Source organism: Ciona robusta, chromosome 8, assembly GCF_009617815.1.
Source record: "Ciona robusta chromosome 8, ASM961781v2".
In the NCBI taxonomy this organism is placed as follows: domain Eukaryota; kingdom Metazoa; phylum Chordata; class Ascidiacea; order Phlebobranchia; family Cionidae; genus Ciona; species Ciona robusta.
In genome coordinates this window covers 6,861,373-6,880,810 of record NC_143242.1, presented here as the reverse complement: position 1 = coordinate 6,880,810, position 19,438 = coordinate 6,861,373, and the positions used below count along the sequence as shown (strand labels likewise).

Genomic DNA, 19,438 nt, shown 5'->3' with positions numbered 1-19,438 from the left:
CATATTTTTTAAAGTATAAAGAGGTAGAAAGTTTTTGTCTGGAAACACTATTACCGGCGTTTCACATTTTCACTAATGTTTGAACTTTAAACAGCAACCTTACTATCATTTTTGTTCTGGGAACTGCTTTACTAATCGTAGTTGTGTTTAGGATATGTCAAGTTCTGACAAGCAACCAAGCGCAAACGGTGACCAAATTCCAAAGCAGAGGGGAAATACGACGGAAAAGGTACCCCACGAGCCAGGAGCTGGATTACGTGGCTTGAGGTCAACCACCGCGTTTCGTGCTTTGAACTTTGAGTTGTACGTCAGACCCGTAAGTATTTATGAAATTAATCCTTTATAGTTTAATAATCAGTTTTTAAAACTTTATAATTAAAATTTTGTAATTATTTTTAATAACTTTTTGTCTTTGTCCCATATTACATTTTAACTCTTATCAAAATAAACTAAAATGTAATTAATTGATGTTTTTTTTCTACAGAACAAATATGTTATGGGCATTGGCTTAGTTCTCATTACTGGCTGTGTGTCTTACCTTGCTTACATGAACGCAACAGCTGAAAACAAATTTACTGGTGTTTACGAAGTTTATAATACAGACGGCTCAGTTAAAACTGAGAAACGAAAGTCCAAGTGGGACTAGATACTCGAACCATGCTGTTTTATACAATCTTGATGTTGTCTTTTGCTCGTCCCATGGTCCCTGTGGTACTTCGTGTTCTGTTACCTCTGATTGAAATGGTTGTGATCAGTAAAAAGCTTAAAATGCAAAAGAAAGAATTGCAAATTGATTTAAAACAGAAATTGGAAGACCAAAGGGGAATTAATATGATGGACGAGTTCGCAAAATATGCAAGGTGTTTTATGGTTCGCAATTTTACTACATGAGGGCTTTAGCTTTATGGTAATGGACTGACCTATGGCTAGCAGTGCTGAGGGACCTCACTCACTTAGAATGGTGCTTTAACTTACACTTATTACACCAAGTTTACCAGGTGTAATATCATAAAAAAACATAAATTAATGAATATGTTTTTCTTATTTTGGAAGAGTAATTTAATAATTTTATAGATTGCAGAGAAAAATTGACGCTGTGAAAGATGAAATACAGAAGATGAACAATTCTACATCCAACAAAATGCTCTTTATCAAGTCAATCATTACATGGACCCTGCGCCTGGTGATCGGATTCAGTTTCTTATACGTCGTGTTTTTCCATAAACATGAAGCAGTTCTACAGTACCCAAAAGAATGGGCCGGACCGGACATTTTGGCAAAAATTGTCGCGTTTCCAACTGGTGAAATTGGTGCTGTAGGTGGAGTATTTTGGCTCATAGCTTGCCAAACAACAGTGGGTGCGATTTTTCAACAAACCGTGTAATATATATATTTATTGCACAATAGTAATGGTATGGAAATATAAAATTATTTGGTGAGCTGCATCATCATAGCGCGTACACGATCAGCTATGTCTCTGTGTTCGGCTCCACACTTCTTGAGTACTGCATCTAAATCTGACAAGCTTTTGGTTTGCATTGCAGCTTCTGCAGCATGCTTGATGCTCCTGTGTTTTTGAAAAAGAACAATGTTATATGTTTGCAAGTTTAAAACTACTGGAATCTAGTACTGTTTTTTATTCATTAATTATAACTAAACTACAAAAGTATAAAACTATACTTAAGTTTTTCGTTGTTTTGGTTTATTAAAAAACTATTGGAGTTTGGAACTGTTTACTTTAAATTATTAAACCACTGTACTATCCTTAGTTGTAAGTTTATAAAAGTTATACAAAAATTTGCATACCCAATCTTTAAGAAGGCTGGTACTCTTTTATCAAGCTGTACTTTCCCAATATACTTGGTCACTTCAGTGTATGCATTATGTTGAATACATACTTCCACAAAGGGATAGTAACCTATTGGAGACTTCTTGCTCTTTGAAAAGTTTTCAAGCTCTGCAAAATTTCCCTGCTCTGCTAATGCTGTGACTCTTAGCCACCACCATCTGAAATTATTAAGTTAGAAAATGGTTCTTTAAACAGGTAATATCAAGTATAAGATATACTGAAGCTGTAGCACAGTCAAAACCGCTACTATTGTGGCTTGTGTGTGGCCTTTAGGTAAGAACCAAAGCGGCATTGCTCCAGTGGTTTTTAAAGAGTTGTCCAAGGTGTTAGACTTGTATAAATAAGGTACAGCCACATAGGAATTGCATACATGGTAACTTTTAGGTAGGCATGACTCATGAGGTGTAGGAAAAATGATACCCAGAGTTACCTCGTCATGTAGGGATAAACAGGTAATATTGTAAGGTAGGGGAGACGGGACACCTTTAACACATAATATCCTGATCTTGTTTTAAACAATTAACAACAAATTCCATAATTTTATAATTCTTTAAATGTTTTTTTGTTATTATTACCAAATGGGCCGTGAAGAATGTCCCATCTTCCCCACCCTAGGTGTTCTATCTTCCCCACCCTACTATATGCATTCATAAAGCACACCTTTTGTCTGACAGTTTAAATTGTTTTCTGAGGTGTTCCGCTCGTTTTAATTGGTTTATTTTGAGAAGGCTACAGATCGTGTCATGAAGAGATTTTTCTATAAAACTTTCATCAAGTTCTTGTTCAAGTTGGCTTTGCTCTCTTAGCAACTGAAGTTGTTCTTCTGTCATCTAAATACATAAATCAAATTTATTCTGCCAATTTTAATATAATTTTCACTTTTTTTACCTTTCTATGAGCAATATAAAAGTATAAGTCTAAACACAGGCCTTTCAGGGCAACTTAGGACATGGAGGCTTTTTAGCTCTCTAGACTCATTTTGCAAGACATTTTAAGAGTCTAATTTTCAACAACACAGTTTAAACCGCCAGTCCAGAAGCATTTAAGTAATATTACCTTCATTCCAAAATCATCCTTAGCTTTAGTGAAGTTATCCAAAGCAGAGTGAAGAGAGATAACTCTTTCATCCGATCTAAAAGTATCAAAACTATCATGGATGTGACAGTGAGCCAACTCAATGAAATTATCCTCTTGCTCATGAAGATCTTTCAACATTCTCTCATTTTGCTCCTTGCAATACTGTAGAAAGGTATTGAAGGTAAAATAAAATGACATTACTATCTAGTTCTTGTACATAATTGATGTAGACTTCAACAGTCTTAACTCTAAAAATATTTGCAAGTAAACTTTCCTAATATTTTCAAACTTTTTTAACATAAACATAGTGTCTGAACAACATAAATACAATGACTGACTTTAATCATGCTAAAATCCTATAACATTTAAATAACATTTTCAACCAACCTTTAAATGCAGTTTGTACGCTACAGGTTGTTGTCTGATCGCCACCAAGAAATCCGATAGACTCGTCCGTTCTCGCAGTCGAGCAATAGCAGAGTATATGAGGTCTGTATTTCCGCTTGCTACTGCTTTCTCTAGCGCAAGTGTGTGCTTGCCGAGCAAAGACAGCAAGCGGACTTGTTCAGATGCTCTTGGGTCAAACTCTAAAAGCTGGAACAATGTATAATTGTGAGAGGCATCATTACAGTGGATCAGAGGTCTAGGCATTTGCATCATGACCAAATGGTACTGGGTTCTATATTGGTGTATGTGTCCATGAGCAAGACACTTAACAGGCTTCAATGTTTAACTCAGGTGCGACTTATGGGTTGTCCAAATTGTCAGTCACACACAATTAATCAATCACCCACAAAGTTGGTAAGCAGGGACATTTCAGCATATAAACACAGTCTGGGTGTTAGGGTAATGAGCCAAATCTGGACTAAATCCTATGTTCACACATGGACCCCACCCATATAGAATAGAAAGACAAGAGGTTACTGTATTTAGAATTATACAGCAAAAAACCCTGTAGTTCCATTAACTACTCACACACCTTAATGGCAAGGTCCCTCCTACCGCACTCCACAGCTTTTTCAGCAATATTTGCATACGAGACACCTCGTGCTGATTTAAGTTTGTCACGAACGGCTGCAGCTATTTTACCATCATCCACGTCTTTTTGTTGAACCTGCCAATCAAAATCAATGTTAGCTGACTCTTTGTTCATGCTTTGTGAATGAATGTAAATGTAACTTCTTTATCCTTGCATAGCAGAGCAAGGACAGTCGTTTTAACACAGGTGTTCTTGCTTGTATTTAATTGTGATCAAGATACTCAAAATTAGAAAATGGCCAGACCAAGCAGATTGCAAAGACACATGACACACGGGAGTAAAATTCGTAACAAAAACAAACACAATAATATTAATACATGGGAACTCAAGTCGGCATATAGAACATAATAACTAAAGCCACTACAATATTTACAATTCCAGCAACATACAACACCTTGTAGCAGGCCCAGTGCGACAATATTCTGCTAGATCCTTGTTTTTCAGGGATTTTAAGATATTGGCAAACATGAAATGCAAGATGGAACTGCCTTCTTAAGATTAATCGATCTATCAAATAATCCATCGATAAATTCTCCAATCTGTAATAAATAATAATACCTGACTTTTGTGTAGTAAGGATCTGGTGTGTTTTTATTATCTACCAATAAAAATAAAACAAACCTGGTCAAGATACACTGAGAACTGAGTAAATAATAAAGTTTTGATATTTTAACAGAACTTTACGAACACCGTGCATAACATTTAATCAAAAACTTTGTTTTTCTTCATTCGCAATGGTATTCATAAGGATAGTTCTACGGCATAGCTCACTGGTTAGGTACTTGCATATAAACAAAAGGAAATAGGATTCAATGCTGCTGGACACATATACCAATGCTGATAGATATCTACAGTAGGGGGGGAGAAGATGGGACACCTTTAACTCTATTTTCTTGTCCCGTTCAGTAGTAAACAAAGAACATTCAAAGAATCATAAAACTATATCCTCACGACTCCCATAGACCATTGTTAATTATTAAAAACACGATCATTTGTGTATATTATGTGCTAAAAGTGTCCCATTTTCCCCCACCCTACTATATATTACACCACTCACTGTGCAGCAGTTAATGCGATTCCAGTATTGAAGTCACGCACTGCGTTTAACACACGTAGCATCTGACAAGTGTTTACGAATAATTCAGTCAATTTAATATCTGGAACAAAAGATTTTCCAAAGGAAGCAGCCTGTGAAAAACATATATATAAACTAGTAATATACACTTCTAAGTGGGTGAGGTCCTGCAGTGTGATACGTTTAGGCCAGCGTTGCCCCATTACCGCATATCTATGTGTCGAATGTAAAAATGGGATATGTCAAAAATTGATGCAAAATGTAAAAAAAGTTGATGTCAAATCATTTTACTCGAATGTCAACAAAATCGTTACGAGTAAAATATAGAATAAAGATAAAATAAATAAATAAAACCCTAAAAGGTAAGATGCATTAAACAAATTACAAAAAATAAACTTGTTATAAATAAAATCACAAAAAAAGATAAAATACTCACCCTAAGAAGGGTCTTCTGAATGCGAGGTTGAAACTCATCGAGTGCAGCGAGAGTGCATTGCTCCACTGCTTCCTTTAACTGACGATTCTCAAGCAATATACGAAGATATTCATCCGCTTTCTCACTTTGTTTCTATGGCAACAAAGAGTACAATGTTAATCTTGTGATCTTTGGTCATTTGTTTTAAGTGTTTTAATGACCATTGTTGCCCTGCCAGGCGAAGAAAAATAAGTTACAAGAATATTTAATAATTTTTACATAAAACAAGTAAAACTTAATAATGCAAATTAAATAAGAAAGCACCAATTTTAGCTAAAAGATTTAAAAAAAAACAGTAATTTGTTATGATGGAGACAATGTAATCCAACTTAATAGTTACTTCAGTAAGTTACTAGATTGAACATTCTGGGTGATGACTGATGTCACAAAATCTTTATCTTATCTTGTATAAATTTAACTAGATATGACTAGAAATAAAAATCAATTTACGTCATATTCTTTGGCTGCATCATTAAGTAAAGCCCCTGGTGCCATTGAACCAACTTTAAAAATTCCAGAAATTGCATCTATAAGAATAAAGAAGCTATAAAACAACAAAACTGTATAAAAAAAGCTGTATTAGATTTAATAATATATTTAAATTGACGGGCCCAGAATATTACAGTTTAAAATAAATAACAGCTCAAAAAGTGCATATCAGCCTTTAAGTATACAGTCTTAATAGCCCCCCTCCCCCGGGTGTTAAGGATGGGGTATTGGGACAATTCTGGCATAAATTCTAGGTCCCATGACGTTTAACGCTGTGGGTCGTCATCCATAAAGAATAGAATTTAAGTATATAATAGATCCAAAGTTCAACTTACTTGGTACATGCTGTAGGAACTCATGCCTTTCTGATGTCACGATATGCACGCCGTCCACATCGGCAGCCAAGACCGCCGAACCGGTGCCATTTCTGTCGAGGTTGTCTTCATCCACATTAAAACGAACCCAGTCCTTTTGAGGGCTGACCGCGAGGATAGTTTTGGGCCAGTATACGACAACTGCAATGTTACGATAACCCCCTGAGCCAAAGGTTTCGTTTCTAGCTGTATGAAGGATATCCGAACACCATAGGAGCTGTTTCGGCCGACTTCTGTTACTTGTATTGAACTCACAGTATTTATCCTGTGAAGTCAAAATTGTATTTAAGTTTGTGACTATAGTAGAAATGGAAAGAGAAAATAGCAAATATTACTAATAATAGCCATAATTTACAGTGCTACAACTTTGGAATAATACGGTCCAGTATCACTTCAAAGCAATGGCAGAACGTTATGTCTGAGGTGGCATGCCCCTAAAATGGAAAATATTACCAGTAATAGAAAAATGTCAGTGTCATAACGTACCAATAAACTTTAGAAAGTTACAGTGTTGTAGGGGTAATATTAGAAGTGCCTTGGATGACATGTTATGTTACCCCAACTTTTAAAACAGGGGCGACATCATATGATTTAGCACACCAGTTTCTATCCTATGGGTTTTTTACTCAGATGTTTGATGTCTTTAAAAAGTATATGACACCAATGCTACACACTATAGCAATTTTTTTTTACTAATGGTATTCCAATCTTATGTAAAAGATTAATTTACTTGAAAATCTGCCGATCCAATCCATATGGTTCCCGTGTCTGCATACAAAGCCACATGTTTCCCATCCATTGAAGTTGCCATAGCAATATATGCATTAGGAGCAGCATTCAAATCTGTTACACATAATTAGGGGAGGATTATACTTTGATTATATTGCTATGTTTAATCGTTGGAGGTATAACATTTGGGATTAAGAATACTTTGCAGTGGATAGAGTTAAGTACTGTGTGAATGTGAATAAATGCATCAAACCCTACAAAGTAAAGCAGTGTTTCCAAATACCAAACTACTTATACCAACTTAAACCCAATAATTTTATTATTATAAAATAGTTTGTGACTGGAAACACAGGAGGCACTCAATCAACACGTGTAGAAATAAAATTAATGTAACTCATATTTCCAAATACAGTCGTTATAACAGTAGTTTCACACACCCCATGCCCCCTTCCGAGTTACCAAGTATTTTATTTTGTGGCTCTGTAAGTAGCAATATTTTGGGAATATTTTTGTAATGTATGGCTGATAATTTAGACAACCCATAAGGAACCACTGGGTTGGAACAATTGCCACGGCAGTTTTACATTATTTACATTATTTTACCTGTGGGTTTCTGTTGCGAGCATTGTCCACTGTGGTCAAGTAGGAAAATATTACATTCATTTGCAGCAAGTACTTTTGCCCCCCTTGGACCTTGAACCACACACCAGCTGCTTGGGGGTGTGGCACGCAACCCTGGTACATCAGCTAGTATGCGAACCTTGGAAAATGCAAAAATATCAAGATCATTAGTGGAATATAGATATATAAATAATTGTAAATTTAGTGAAATATATAATTGCATTACTTACAAAAACTTACTAACAAAAAATTATTAACAGGCTACCTAAAAATATTCACCCACAAAGTTACATCCGTGGTAACTTGTAACCTGGCTCAAGGTGTATGAAACAGAACACCTATGTTATAATGACTGTTGTTGCCCCACCAAGCGAATAATAAGTAACTTTTGTTCATTCATTCAATACCTTTGGTTCTTCAATGTTATTAACAATACAGAATCTGTAAAGCCCATTCATAACGGCTAACCCTGTCCCATGAACGCTGGAGAAAACTTCGTATTCCATTATTTTGTTTTCACGACATTCCTATAATGAAAAAGTATTAAAAATAAAAACAACACTTAATGTGATTAATCTATGTTGGCCTTGGTCATATATATACATGTTTTATCACTCACCTAATACACATCATATCCTACACAATAAAATCCTAAAAAATAATCACCTACAAAGTTGCATACGTGGTTTATGAATGATAACACCTGTGTTATAACGACTGCCGTTGCCTGCCACGAAAGGGTAAATAAGTTACATCCATTCATTCTTCTTACCATGCCCATAGTGAACGACTTCTGGAAGTCCCAAAACATGTTATACAACAAAACTTGTCCATCATCTTGAAGACATAACAGTTCATCTGCATGTGTCCAAGCAATTCCAATCAATATGCCACTGCTCCATCTGAAAACATTGTTGAAAACTGGGATTTTAACAAAACGAAGTTCTGAAAAGTTTAAAATCATAATCAGAAAGGTAAAAAAGGATTTTGTTGGAAAATAACAACATTTTGTGTGCTTAGTTTGTACTTGTATCGTAGCCAACCAAAAATTAAGCTTAGATTTCTATTCAACAGGCACTTTCTTGCAATACTTATCAAGATGACAAATATAAACAGAATGTTAGTCAGCACTAGTTAAGAATCCTTCGATATCGGTGGAAACTGTTAGAGGTTGGTGGTTAGGAGTTATTAGTAAGAGGTTAGTGGTTAGCAGATAATGTAGAGGAAGGGTGTTTCTCCACTAGCACCCAACAAATATAATACAGAATGCTACTCTGTAACTAGGTTGATAACTTGAATGCATCTCACCTGAAGGAGGAAATTATTTTCCCTGCTGCATTAAAGATGAAAATGTCCGGTCGATTTCCGGTCCTATTTGACTGTGATTCATCTTTAACTGTGGCTGAATATAAAGGAATTGTATTAATACTATTGTATAAACATTTTGCAGAATATCTTTACACACACTTTTCCTCTAATTGCATATTAACCTGTTTTAATTTAATTTTAGTTACTCAGTGTGAGTTCACTATATGTTAAATGCATGTTATTTATAGTCATCTCGAATAAACTGTTCCAAATACAGATAGCACATGTAAATAAGTGCAATTATATATGTTATTATGTATTATTATTATTGTATTTGTACCTATAAGTCCACCATACTTTGAGATTGAGGTTAAATTGCTTGAAAAGTCAATTTTGGTGCTCCAGCACATAGGGCTGTACAGCGAAAACTTTCTGAAAAAAGAGATGCATTTGAATGAATACATACATTTCCTTAATTCTTTTAAGAGGGTACATTAGTTTACATATCTTTTACACAAGTTTAATGATAGTTATGTTAATTTACCTAAATATTTTACAACCTATACTACATATTTCTCCTCTAACCTGATTGTTTTCTGTCCCAGAGGGTTCCAGTCCATTCTCTCGGCCATATTGAAGATTATAAGTTTTTCGACCATATAATGTCCAAACCTTTGTAAACAAACAGTGATATAGGATCTCTATAAAATAGCGAAAAAAGGTGACGCACCGAAGCGTGAAAAACGTGGATGACTGCGCTCAAAAAAGTGGTGCCAAAAGATTACCTTTACTGTCTGTATTGTGAGTTTAAATACTTTAAAATTGTTTTTTTATACCTGCAAATAGACTGAACAAGAATAAAATAATATTATACAACTGAATTTTGAATAAATATTGCGTTTTTTATCAAAGTACGGCGATACGAAAATACCCTAGTGCATCACTTTTTAAATTGGGGAAGTACCAATCCAAGAGACTTCTAGAATTGCTACAGCGTTGCATCAGCGTGTAGTTACTATAGGACTTCTAGTGCAAATTGCAGTAGTTTATTTTCACCCTAAAACGCAAATAATTAAATACCAAAATGGCCGGGAAAGTTTTTAGAAGCTTTATGCCTTTATTTGACCGAGTTTTGGTTCAGCGTTTCGCCCCAGAAACTACCACGAAAGGCGGGATAGTACTGCCCGAGAAAAGCGCCGGCAAAGTCCTTCGCGCAACTGTAGTAGCTACCGGTCCTGGTGTTGAAGATAAAGACGGAAAATTGAAGCCGTTAACTGTCGGGCCTGGGGATGAAGTTTTGCTCCCAGAATACGGAGGAACAAAAGTGACGCTCGGGGATGAAGAATTTCATCTTTTCCGTGACGGAGATATCTTGGGAAAATTTTCAAACTGAAAACACTATTTGCTCTAAAAAATCGCGTGCTTAACCAAATCTCTCTGCTCAAAACCTGCCAATTTCAGACCTAAAGTCATTTGCGGAGTTATTTATAATTTCAGTGTTGTTTGGCTTTTTCCATTTCTTCATAGTACCAAAACTGCAGTGTATGTTTATATAATTACACTATGATCTAATAAAATCGTGTTTGGTGTATTGTGAACTTCATGCATACTTTACGACAACTGCAATTTAAATAAACTGGATGTTTTCTACTTAGACTGTTCGTACGCCTTAAGTTTTTTTGCAATAAAAATAATTGACAACAACAATCATCAATCTGTAAGCAGAAAAAAATGCAGGTAATGCTGTAATAGTAGGGCACAAACTTGAAATTTTTATGAACGAAAGATTTTTATTGGAAGAAATTTCTTAATTTAGTTGTGTATGAGTATTTTGGATAGAAATCCAAATTTTAGGGCATTTTTTCGGAATATGGCATTTGTTTAACCAAGAATTTTAATTTAAATGAACTACGTCATACTGACTAAACAAATGTAACGTAAAAAGCAATATATAAATGTTTTTCCTTGCATCAGGCGAACGAAGCAAAGGTTCTTGAAATGTCCGTTGACGCTTTGATCGTTCGTGCCAAAGCAATACGAAAAGCTTTGGAAGATTTCCTTTTTAAATTGACCAATGAACATCAGACACTTACATGGTAATTTACAAAAACTTTTTTATTTGCGTTCTGCAGGTATTACATAATATCCCATTTATATTACAAAACTTTCACTAATATTATAAATGTTGCATCCATAGTATTACAGAATGCTCCTTCCAAAATATTACAGAATGTTTTATTCATAGTATTACAAATACAACGAGTCATTTATGTTTAATTATGTCTAAGTTAAACCTTGAATGGAAACATCAAACAAAGTGTCATAAAATACTTCCCCTTCAGGCCCACAGTGCTGGACAACTTTGCATTACTGTCCGGCCAGATAAGTTCTCTGCTTGCTGCAATGAAATCAGAAAAGATGCCGGCGTTAAGAAACTATCCCATTGTTCCAGTGAGGCTGTCACCTGATCCTGACCCGCATTTATTGGTAAATGTTTTTTATATTTTAAAAGTTATCTTATTTTTAAAAAAATCAACTTGCCATTGGCCACGAGGGTGATATATAATATTAGTAATATAATGACTGTTGTATATGATGTTTTTTCTAGAGTTATAATAACTTTACTTCTAAATTGGTGCATATTTACAGGCGCTCTTTGCTGAAATAATAATTTTTTGAGAAATTACCAAAACACAGGTTCATTGTCTATTAGTTTAGCTCAATTATAACCCCCCACAAATCAGTTTCCTTGATGATATAATTTATAATTTTCATTTCTTAATAAATTAAAAAAAGCAAGGTATATTATTACTTGTACCCATGAACGCAGGCTCTCACAGAGGGGCGAGTGTCACTCATGTCACATACTGAAACACCAAACTACCTTCGAACAAAACCTGACCCAGCAGTTGAGCAAGCAGAGCGACAACTTATATCTGAAGTTGGATTACACACAGAGAATGTTTCTAATGCTGTATGTATATTATCAAGGAATTTAATGTAATTTACCATCGTTTGGGGCGGAAAGTGCAAAATTGCAAGTTCACTTTTAATTGATGGAAAAAGAGATTTTCTTTTACTAATAGAAACTGCGAGTACAAATAACTTACATTCAATTAAGCAATGACAATTATCTCTAAATGTAGGTTATTTATTTACGTCTGGTGGTGCAACGACAGTCGTAAAAAGACGGGTGTTCTGTTTCATACACCTCGTGCCCGCTTACAAGTTACCAAGTAGTTAACTTTGTGGAGAATTAAGCTTTGTAGGATTTTTCCGGCTGAAGATTTGGACAACCTTTTAGTGACCACTGGTTTGATACAAACAGCAAGCCTAAATTTACTTCATTTTTAAACCATCCAGCAATCGCAAGTAGCCATGTTCAACAAGCAATGCAACAAAGTGTTGGAAAAAGTGAAGACGGCGCGTGCCAATTGGCGAGCTGACACCGTCACTTCACGAAGCAACCCTCCAACTTTTAATCCCAAAGCCACAGAAGAATTAGTGGCAGCTGCATACTTTGGTTGGTAGTAATTTGACTTCAGATAATTGATGTTATATTTAATTATCAGCATTTTGTCTTGCCTATAAACAAGAACATTTGACCCCTATCAAAAATTATCTTTCAAAAAAACAGTTAATCTCCTATCTCCGTATATGCGGAATTATAATGTAGATTTTTTTAAGTAATTATATATTATATACTAACCATATTTTTTTTCTGGCTTAGCCTACAATTACCTAAAGTTCACACTTATCATATTAAACCTCAAACTCTTATATTTTTAAAGGTCGTGGACTGAAACCTCCTCAGTCTTTGGCTTCCCAATCCCAGATAAACACCAGCACTGGTTAGCACTTAAACTCCTATTACAGCTGTAGCCATGGTCAGGTTTCAACCTCCAGTGTTATGTGTATTCTATACCTGGAAATTAGCCTATCATGTTGCATGTTTATTTTGACAGTGTTTTATAGCCCTCTTTCAAAATAATCTTTTAGCGGTCCATCTGGTGTATAAAAAATATTTTGTGCCAGACACCAGTAATATATAGTAGGGTGGGGGAAGATGGGACACCAGTTCATTCTATTTACTAGCAAACAAAGAACATTCAAAGAATTATAAAACCGTATCCTCACGATTCCCATAGACCGTTGTTAATTGTTTAAAACACGATCAGGATATTTGGATATTCTGTGCTAAAGGTGTCCCATTTTTCCCTACTCTACTATACGTAAAAAACATAAAATATAAAAAATTATCTACAAAGTTACATGCATGGTAACTCATATGTTGACACGAAGTGTATGAACCCATGTTATAACGACTGTCGTTTTCCGGCAACGTGAGAATAAATCAAGTTACATTCTTTATTTATATATTCAACAGTAACATCGTTTGCAGTGAGAGGAACAATGCCGGTTTCTGGGAGGCTCAACACTGGTGTAAGGATGCCAGTGACCAAAAGACCTTGATTTCTAAAAGAAAGTTTCACCTTTATTTTGTTATTGTAGCAAACTGGATTTGAAAACGCTTAGGTTTATATTTAGTCTTACGCAACTGCTATTTACAGCAGTTTTCGGTTTCGTTCGTTTTTGTGAAAAATCACTGCCTTTCTGTATAAATAGCTACCTAAATTTGGTTGTTTATGAAATTACATACGCAACAACAAAAATAGGAAAGAACAGTCATGCGAGAGACACGTTTCGGCACGTAACACCCTGCTTACGTAATTATGGCATATTGTACACGTTACGGAAAATTTTACGTAACTGTATACGGTAATGCCGGGATTCAAAGAGAATTTAATTCGTCAGCGTGACGATGAGAAAAAATCGAAACCACTTTTTCTTCGATGACGTTTCAATGACTCTGCTTTCGAAAGTAAATTTTCTCCTGTCTCAAAGTTTAGATTTCTTATCTTCGGTTAGTTGAGTAACGGTTACATTTGGATAGACACGGAAGTGAACAGTGACTGGAACGGAAGTAAAATCACTTCCGTGCCCTTTCGCGTCATGCTGTCACTTAATCCAGCAAAATATTTTCATTGGCTATAATTTCGCGCCAAAAATTTTCCTAAACGGTCACGTTTTGCTTTTGAGTAATCGCCACGTACTTTCCAGGATCAAAGCCACCATGCAAATGGTTATACCACGTTTGTATCACGGTCTTATCCTTTGACGTTTCCAAAGTTTACGTAAATAGGATTTTAAACTCTGATGCATACCATGCCGTGTTTTCCAAGCCATAAATTTTCCCGTTTGCTCAGAAATGAATATACATGGCGGTCGATAAAAACGTTTTGGGCACTTTACGATAGTGACATATACCTCAAAAAACTAATAGCGAGATTCCCACGCTGCATAAAACACTATCGGGAACTACCGGTCCGTGCAAGACCGTGAGAACTTTTTGTGAGTTGCGATTCGGGAAATTTTTTCCTCAGTAAAACACCTTTTTTGTCGGTGGCCTACCGCTGTACCTGTTACTTGAGCCGGTATGTTCTTCACGATTTTTAACTTATGCGGAGATAAGATCTTCGTGTGTTTTTCAGTGATTGATTTACTGGTACAAAGCATAGTTAGGTGGGAAAAATGGGACACCTTTAGCACATAATATCGAAATTTTTCAATTGTGTTTAAAAAAATTAGCAGCAGTCTATGGGAGTCGCCAGGATACGGTTTTATAATTTTTTGAATGTTCTTTGTTTACTACCAAATGAGACAAGAGAACAAAATAAAAAGTTGTCCCATCTCCCCCCACCATACTGATACCAAAATAACGCACAAAAAAGGTTCCAAAACAGTTGTATTTAACTATCAAACGATCCATACGAATATGCCTCCGTCGGTATTATGTTTTCTTCGTTATCGCGGCTTAAAATTCCATGTTATTTAGTGATTAATTACTGTACATACACGCACCATTATAAGTCGTTAAACCTTTAAAAAATGGCTGCCAGCCAGCGGTATATTCTATACATCTAAATAAGTTGGCCTAATTGTAAAGCCAGTCATACTTTGCCAATATAACCCGTTATAGAACTTATGAAACACCAAAGAAATATGCCGCAGAATTTGCCAAATGAACGGCTTAAGTTGCCCATCACCCCGGGCGTGAATAGCAGACCTACATTATACAATCCTTGTATGAATCTTCAACATAAATTTAAATGCATCGACCGCATTTTATTCCTATATCACTTATTATATTGGAACACATTGTACAGTGGGGCAAGATGGGATATTATTTTAGCACCCAAATCGTGATTTCACCAATTTACAACGCTTTTTTAGAATCGTGAATATTTCTTTCTATTAATTCTGTAATATAGTAAGGTGGGGGGAAGATGGGACATGTTTAGCACATAATATCCAAATATTCTGATCATGTTTAAAACAATTAACAACGGTCTATGAAAGTCGTAGGGATACGGTTTTATATTTATTTGAATCTTCTCTGTTTACTACCAAATGGGACGAGTAAATAGAATAAAAAGGTGTCCCATCTTCCCCCACACTAGCTACTATAATACTTTGTTTTCCACCAAAAAGGGGAGAAAATATAATGAAATCTTTTCCCATCTTACCCTACCCTACTACACATGATTAAACTACTGTGACATGACCCGTGGCTAAATTCGTCAGAAAAAGGCAGCTTATGTTGTTTTGGGGATACAATGTTTGCGCCTTCTGATCAATATGACAGTTATCTGATATTAAAGATATCGTCAACGATTATCCGTGAAGTTATATTCGCGTATTCGTCCAAGCACGATGTTACGCGTGAATTTCAGAACTCACGTTCGCTCACCATATGATAAACGTTCTGGTCTAAAATTATAGCCTTTGACCGAAAGCACTCAGACTTGTGGTTTAAAAACGCACGAAATAAACGTATATTCACTGTGGAACCATGCAATAATCCACACGCTAAATAATCATTATACAACGCAAGTTTACATAAATTTTAGCTTTAAGATGGTCCCCTTTTTAATTGTTTTTTTTTATGTCACTCTTTTTGATAGTTTATAAAGAAAATTTGCAGAATCATATAACCGTATCATCACGACTCCAAAAAATTTCGTTAATGGTCGAAAACTCAATTAAGATATATGGAATATTATGTGCTAACGGTCTCCCATTTTACCCCACAGTACTATTTACACATAGTGAAACTTATACTGGATAGAACTTGCCTGATAACCTTATCAAATTTAAACTTGCACAGTTTCAGCATAGTATATTGAAGTGACTTCAGAATACTACGGTTTCAGTTAGAAGACGCGGCATGTGTAACTTTACCGGCAGCGAGAACGTATCCAACCATAGAACTAAAGTCACCCAGGAGATTAAACTCGTCTCTTATCCCGTATAAGCTGTTTTTCTACTTCCACGCTTTTGGATCGTGTTATGATAATACACTATTCCATATTATTGGACTACCGAAGTGTGTTTTCAACTTTATTGAAAGTGGTATAGCAACATAATTGTCGCGATTAACTTCTTGTGTTGCTTGTTAATTATGTTTAAACCGTTGAATTTAACCTTTGGTGAAATTTGGTGTTTCGGAAAACAATTTTTTGATCTTAACACCTTAGCTCCTATTACACAGGTGTAACCAGCTGTTTTTCCGTGGATAACAGCCGCTTAAAACGCCATGAATGCATTCTTCTGACTGCTTATGTTTTTAAACAAAATTAACAAATATTTCTTGAAATGTTTTAAACTTGAACGTTTAAATTAAAAATCGAAGAATAATCTTTATTCGGCACATGTATAACAGTCGTCTTTTAAACAAGCTGTATTTTTCCATATAAGTCATTAAATAAAGACAACTTTTTGCTGTTTTTCTTCTTGCTCGTGATTTTAACATTCACTATTAATATAAAAGATAATACAAATCATGTTATATAGTTATATTTGACTTTACCTTCATTGGTTTCTATATAAAACCAATTCTTAATGCACTATATATATGGTATTTATAATCTTGCAATACGGATTGGGAGAATTTACAAGCAGAAGATTAAAAATCGTTAATAACGCACTTACATTAACGCGGCACGTGTGACGTTAACTGCATGTATTCCGGGAACCCATCTTACGTCACTGCGGCTTCTCAAAATAGAGAACATATAGCGGGGATAGCAGTGTATAGGACCGGGTCCTAGGATTAAAACCAAGTAATATGCGCCACGCAAACTCGCAATTACTTCGGCTTTTTGTAACCGGACCTGTATCCTACATTTTCGCAGAGGTTAAAACATTTTTTCACCGGTGCACTATCACGTTTGGGACTTCCCCGTTGCGCAACCCGAGATTTGGGTTCGGATAGCTAAAATACATATAAGGCCGCGGCGCAAAATTTTTCTTGAAAGGTCAAATAAAATATTTTGCTTATTACGGGTAGTGTCCTTATTTTCTCACGGTGTATATATGGGTATTGGTCTTAACTGGACCTGGAATGTTTCTTATGTTAGAAAATAGTGGGTATAACTCTGTATCTGAATGTTGCAGGACATACACTTATAAACGTCACACTCTTTATATATAGTAGTGTGGGGAGACGGGAATATCTTTAGCGGCCGATATTTTCGTCGTGGGTATATATAATATTTTTAAGTATAGTATAGGGTGGGGGTATCTAGTATATAGGGTGAATAAAAACAGTATCCTCGTAGTATAGGGTGGGTAAAAACAGTATCCTCACGACTCCTATGGACCGTTGTTAATTGTTTAAAACATCAGGACTGTTGAAAAAAACACTTTACCCAAACTTTTTTACTCAAGTTCTAAAGAACAGCATTCAAAATTAAGCTGTTTATTGCATGTGCAGGTAAAATACCTAACATGCTACATTACCGGTCAATAGCAACTAGGATGGTTGAAAATTGTTAATTTAGAGCAATTATTGTTTGGATTGGAACATAATTAAAATTGATTTATTTTAAAATATGACTCCGACCATATACTATATAAGCTTATATAGGCTTTTGAAAAGGTTCACAAACTGTTTTTATTAAAATGTATATAGGAGTATGGGGAACATGAGACATGAGACATTTTATTTTCTCGTCCCTTTTTGCTAGTAGACAAAGAAAATTCAAACAATTATAAAACCGTATCCTCGCGAACCCCATTATAGACCATTGATAACTGTTTAAAACCATTCGGATATTATGTGCTGAAGGTGTCCCATCTTCCCCACTCTACTATTTATTTTATTCTTTGGCGTAAAAATTCTTTTAATTTATTTGATAATTGTTTTTAATTTTCTCTCGGAATGTCGCGGTAATGAAAAACGTGCATATGCGTGTTGCTGGATATCTGTTAAGTCAGAATATGTTTAAAAATTCCCAAAATTAAGTCCCTCGTTACGAAACCGCGTGTAAATTTCATCTGCGAAACTCTTTACAAACCGTACCTGTATGTCAGAGGATTCTGTTTTGAATCATGGACGGGAAATTTATTGCCAGCGGTAAGTTCGTCCCAACTGATTAAAATTGTGCGGTCTCAGAAATTTCGCAACGCGTGGCATTCATTTTTTTCGTTTTTTTCCCTTTCGTTCGCAAATCTGATAGTAACATTTAAGCCATGCTGTTCGTGTGACGAGAAACGTGCACGAGGTTTATTTTAATCTCGTCATAACATGCAGGTTATCTTTCTGTCTGCTATTTATCGGCGGTTTATTTTTATATAACAGGTTGTTAAGATTTAAATATTAAATTTATTTTCAAAAATAAAATGGACCTCGCCCTTTTCAAAATAGAAAATATATTTTTCTATTAATTAGATCTTATTGTAGGGTGTGGAAATCACGTTATAATCCATTACCGGCGCATTTAATAACATGCAAATATATATCTAGATTTCGGCCCCACGATTAATATTTGTTTTTTAACGTAAACATACAATTTCGTCATTTATCAGATCTATATTTATGCATATGTAAATAAGGTGGGTCATTTAGCCGAACCCAACCCAAAATCCCACAGTAAAAAATGTAAAAAAAACACTCACATTTAAAAATAAACATATTATCGATATGGTATGACGTAGAAAATCCGTGATGAAAATAAACTTTATTGGCATGAACGTAAACACTAACAAACCGGCAACACCTTTTTTATAGATAGAATAAAAATAAGATTTTGCCGATTTGGTTCATTTATGTTTAGATTAATCGTGCCCGCCCAGCAGCCTAACCCGTATGCAAATAAACTGTCTCAAAATTTTAGCTTTTTTAGGAGAAGTTATATTTTCTATCTTAGCCCGAGTTGGGCGGCTTGGTAATCGATCGTTGCGTTTTGTGTGGAATGTCGACTTTGCGGGCGCTTAATTTCTTTTATTTCCTTGACCCTGGGGCGAAGTTACCGCGCGGAGGCACACGCGCGATTATTGC

General features: G+C 35.3%; 5 protein-coding genes across 7 annotated transcripts; 4 read left to right on the top strand and 1 right to left on the bottom strand.

Annotated features, from left to right (window-relative positions):
• The first annotated feature begins 112 nt into the window (after positions 1-112).
• LOC149732900 (small integral membrane protein 8-like) lies at positions 113-860 on the top strand. Its single transcript, XM_089882325.1, has 2 exons — positions 113-316; positions 485-860. Exons 1-2 carry the CDS (start codon positions 155-157, stop codon positions 644-646), a joined length of 324 nt encoding a protein of 107 aa, XP_089738451.1. The 5' UTR covers positions 113-154; the 3' UTR covers positions 647-860.
• Positions 658-1,921, top strand: LOC149732899 (guided entry of tail-anchored proteins factor 1-like). Its single transcript, XM_089882324.1, has 2 exons — positions 658-860; positions 1,075-1,921. Exons 1-2 carry the CDS (start codon positions 658-660, stop codon positions 1,382-1,384), a joined length of 513 nt encoding a protein of 170 aa, XP_089738450.1. The 3' UTR covers positions 1,385-1,921.
• Positions 1,377-9,765, bottom strand: LOC149732898 (vacuolar protein sorting-associated protein 16 homolog). Its single transcript, XM_089882306.1, has 18 exons — positions 9,622-9,765; positions 9,377-9,468; positions 9,037-9,130; positions 8,501-8,630; positions 8,136-8,255; positions 7,711-7,867; positions 7,109-7,221; positions 6,340-6,643; positions 5,966-6,042; positions 5,477-5,608; positions 5,023-5,153; positions 4,360-4,504; positions 3,906-4,040; positions 3,314-3,520; positions 2,906-3,088; positions 2,510-2,679; positions 1,807-2,007; positions 1,377-1,567 (listed from the first exon to the last, which is right to left on the bottom strand). The coding sequence occupies exons 1-18, from the start codon at positions 9,693-9,695 to the stop codon at positions 1,429-1,431; spliced, it is 2,604 nt and encodes an 867-aa protein (XP_089738432.1). The 5' UTR covers positions 9,696-9,765; the 3' UTR covers positions 1,377-1,428.
• Positions 9,766-9,818: 53 nt separating this feature from the next.
• LOC149732897 (10 kDa heat shock protein, mitochondrial-like) lies at positions 9,819-10,692 on the top strand. Its single transcript, XM_089882327.1, has one exon. The coding sequence runs from the start codon at positions 10,121-10,123 to the stop codon at positions 10,427-10,429; it is 309 nt and encodes a 102-aa protein (XP_089738453.1). The 5' UTR covers positions 9,819-10,120; the 3' UTR covers positions 10,430-10,692.
• Positions 10,635-13,674, top strand: LOC149732896 (mediator of RNA polymerase II transcription subunit 8-like). Of its 3 annotated transcripts, none has more exons than XM_089882321.1 (7): positions 10,635-10,773; positions 11,011-11,132; positions 11,379-11,523; positions 11,867-12,010; positions 12,400-12,559; positions 12,828-12,887; positions 13,439-13,674. In XM_089882321.1, the coding sequence occupies exons 1-7, from the start codon at positions 10,768-10,770 to the stop codon at positions 13,507-13,509; spliced, it is 708 nt and encodes a 235-aa protein (XP_089738447.1). In that variant the 5' UTR covers positions 10,635-10,767; the 3' UTR covers positions 13,510-13,674. The 3 variants fall into 3 exon arrangements, with proteins under 3 accessions (XP_089738447.1, XP_089738446.1, XP_089738448.1); XM_089882320.1 differs by having other exon boundaries at positions 13,424-13,674; XM_089882322.1 differs by lacking the exon at positions 12,828-12,887 and having other exon boundaries at positions 13,424-13,674.
• The last annotated feature ends 5,764 nt before the right edge of the window (positions 13,675-19,438 follow it).

Bases quoted from the DNA above. Each gene is read 5' to 3' on its own strand.
- LOC149732900 (XM_089882325.1), top strand. From the start codon at position 155: ATGTCAAGTTCTGACAAGCAACCAAGCGCAAACGGTGACCAAATTCCA. The intron at 317-484 runs GTAAGTATTTAT...TTTTTTCTACAG, and splicing joins TTGAGTTGTACGTCAGACCC to AACAAATATGTTATGGGCAT.
- LOC149732899 (XM_089882324.1), top strand. From the start codon at position 658: ATGCTGTTTTATACAATCTTGATGTTGTCTTTTGCTCGTCCCATGGTC. The intron at 861-1,074 runs GTGTTTTATGGT...ATAATTTTATAG, and splicing joins GAGTTCGCAAAATATGCAAG to ATTGCAGAGAAAAATTGACG.
- LOC149732898 (XM_089882306.1), bottom strand. From the start codon at position 9,695: ATGGTCGAAAAACTTATAATCTTCAATATGGCCGAGAGAATGGACTGG. The intron at 5,154-5,476 runs GTGAGTATTTTA...TGTTTTTCACAG, and splicing joins TTCAGAAGACCCTTCTTAGG to GCTGCTTCCTTTGGAAAATC. The intron at 3,521-3,905 runs GTGTGTGAGTAG...ACATTGTTCCAG, and splicing joins GGAGGGACCTTGCCATTAAG to CTTTTAGAGTTTGACCCAAG.
- LOC149732897 (XM_089882327.1), top strand. From the start codon at position 10,121: ATGGCCGGGAAAGTTTTTAGAAGCTTTATGCCTTTATTTGACCGAGTT.
- LOC149732896 (XM_089882320.1), top strand. The intron at 11,524-11,866 runs GTAAATGTTTTT...CCATGAACGCAG, and splicing joins ATCCTGACCCGCATTTATTG to GCTCTCACAGAGGGGCGAGT. The intron at 12,560-12,827 runs GTTGGTAGTAAT...ATATTTTTAAAG, and splicing joins AGTGGCAGCTGCATACTTTG to GTCGTGGACTGAAACCTCCT.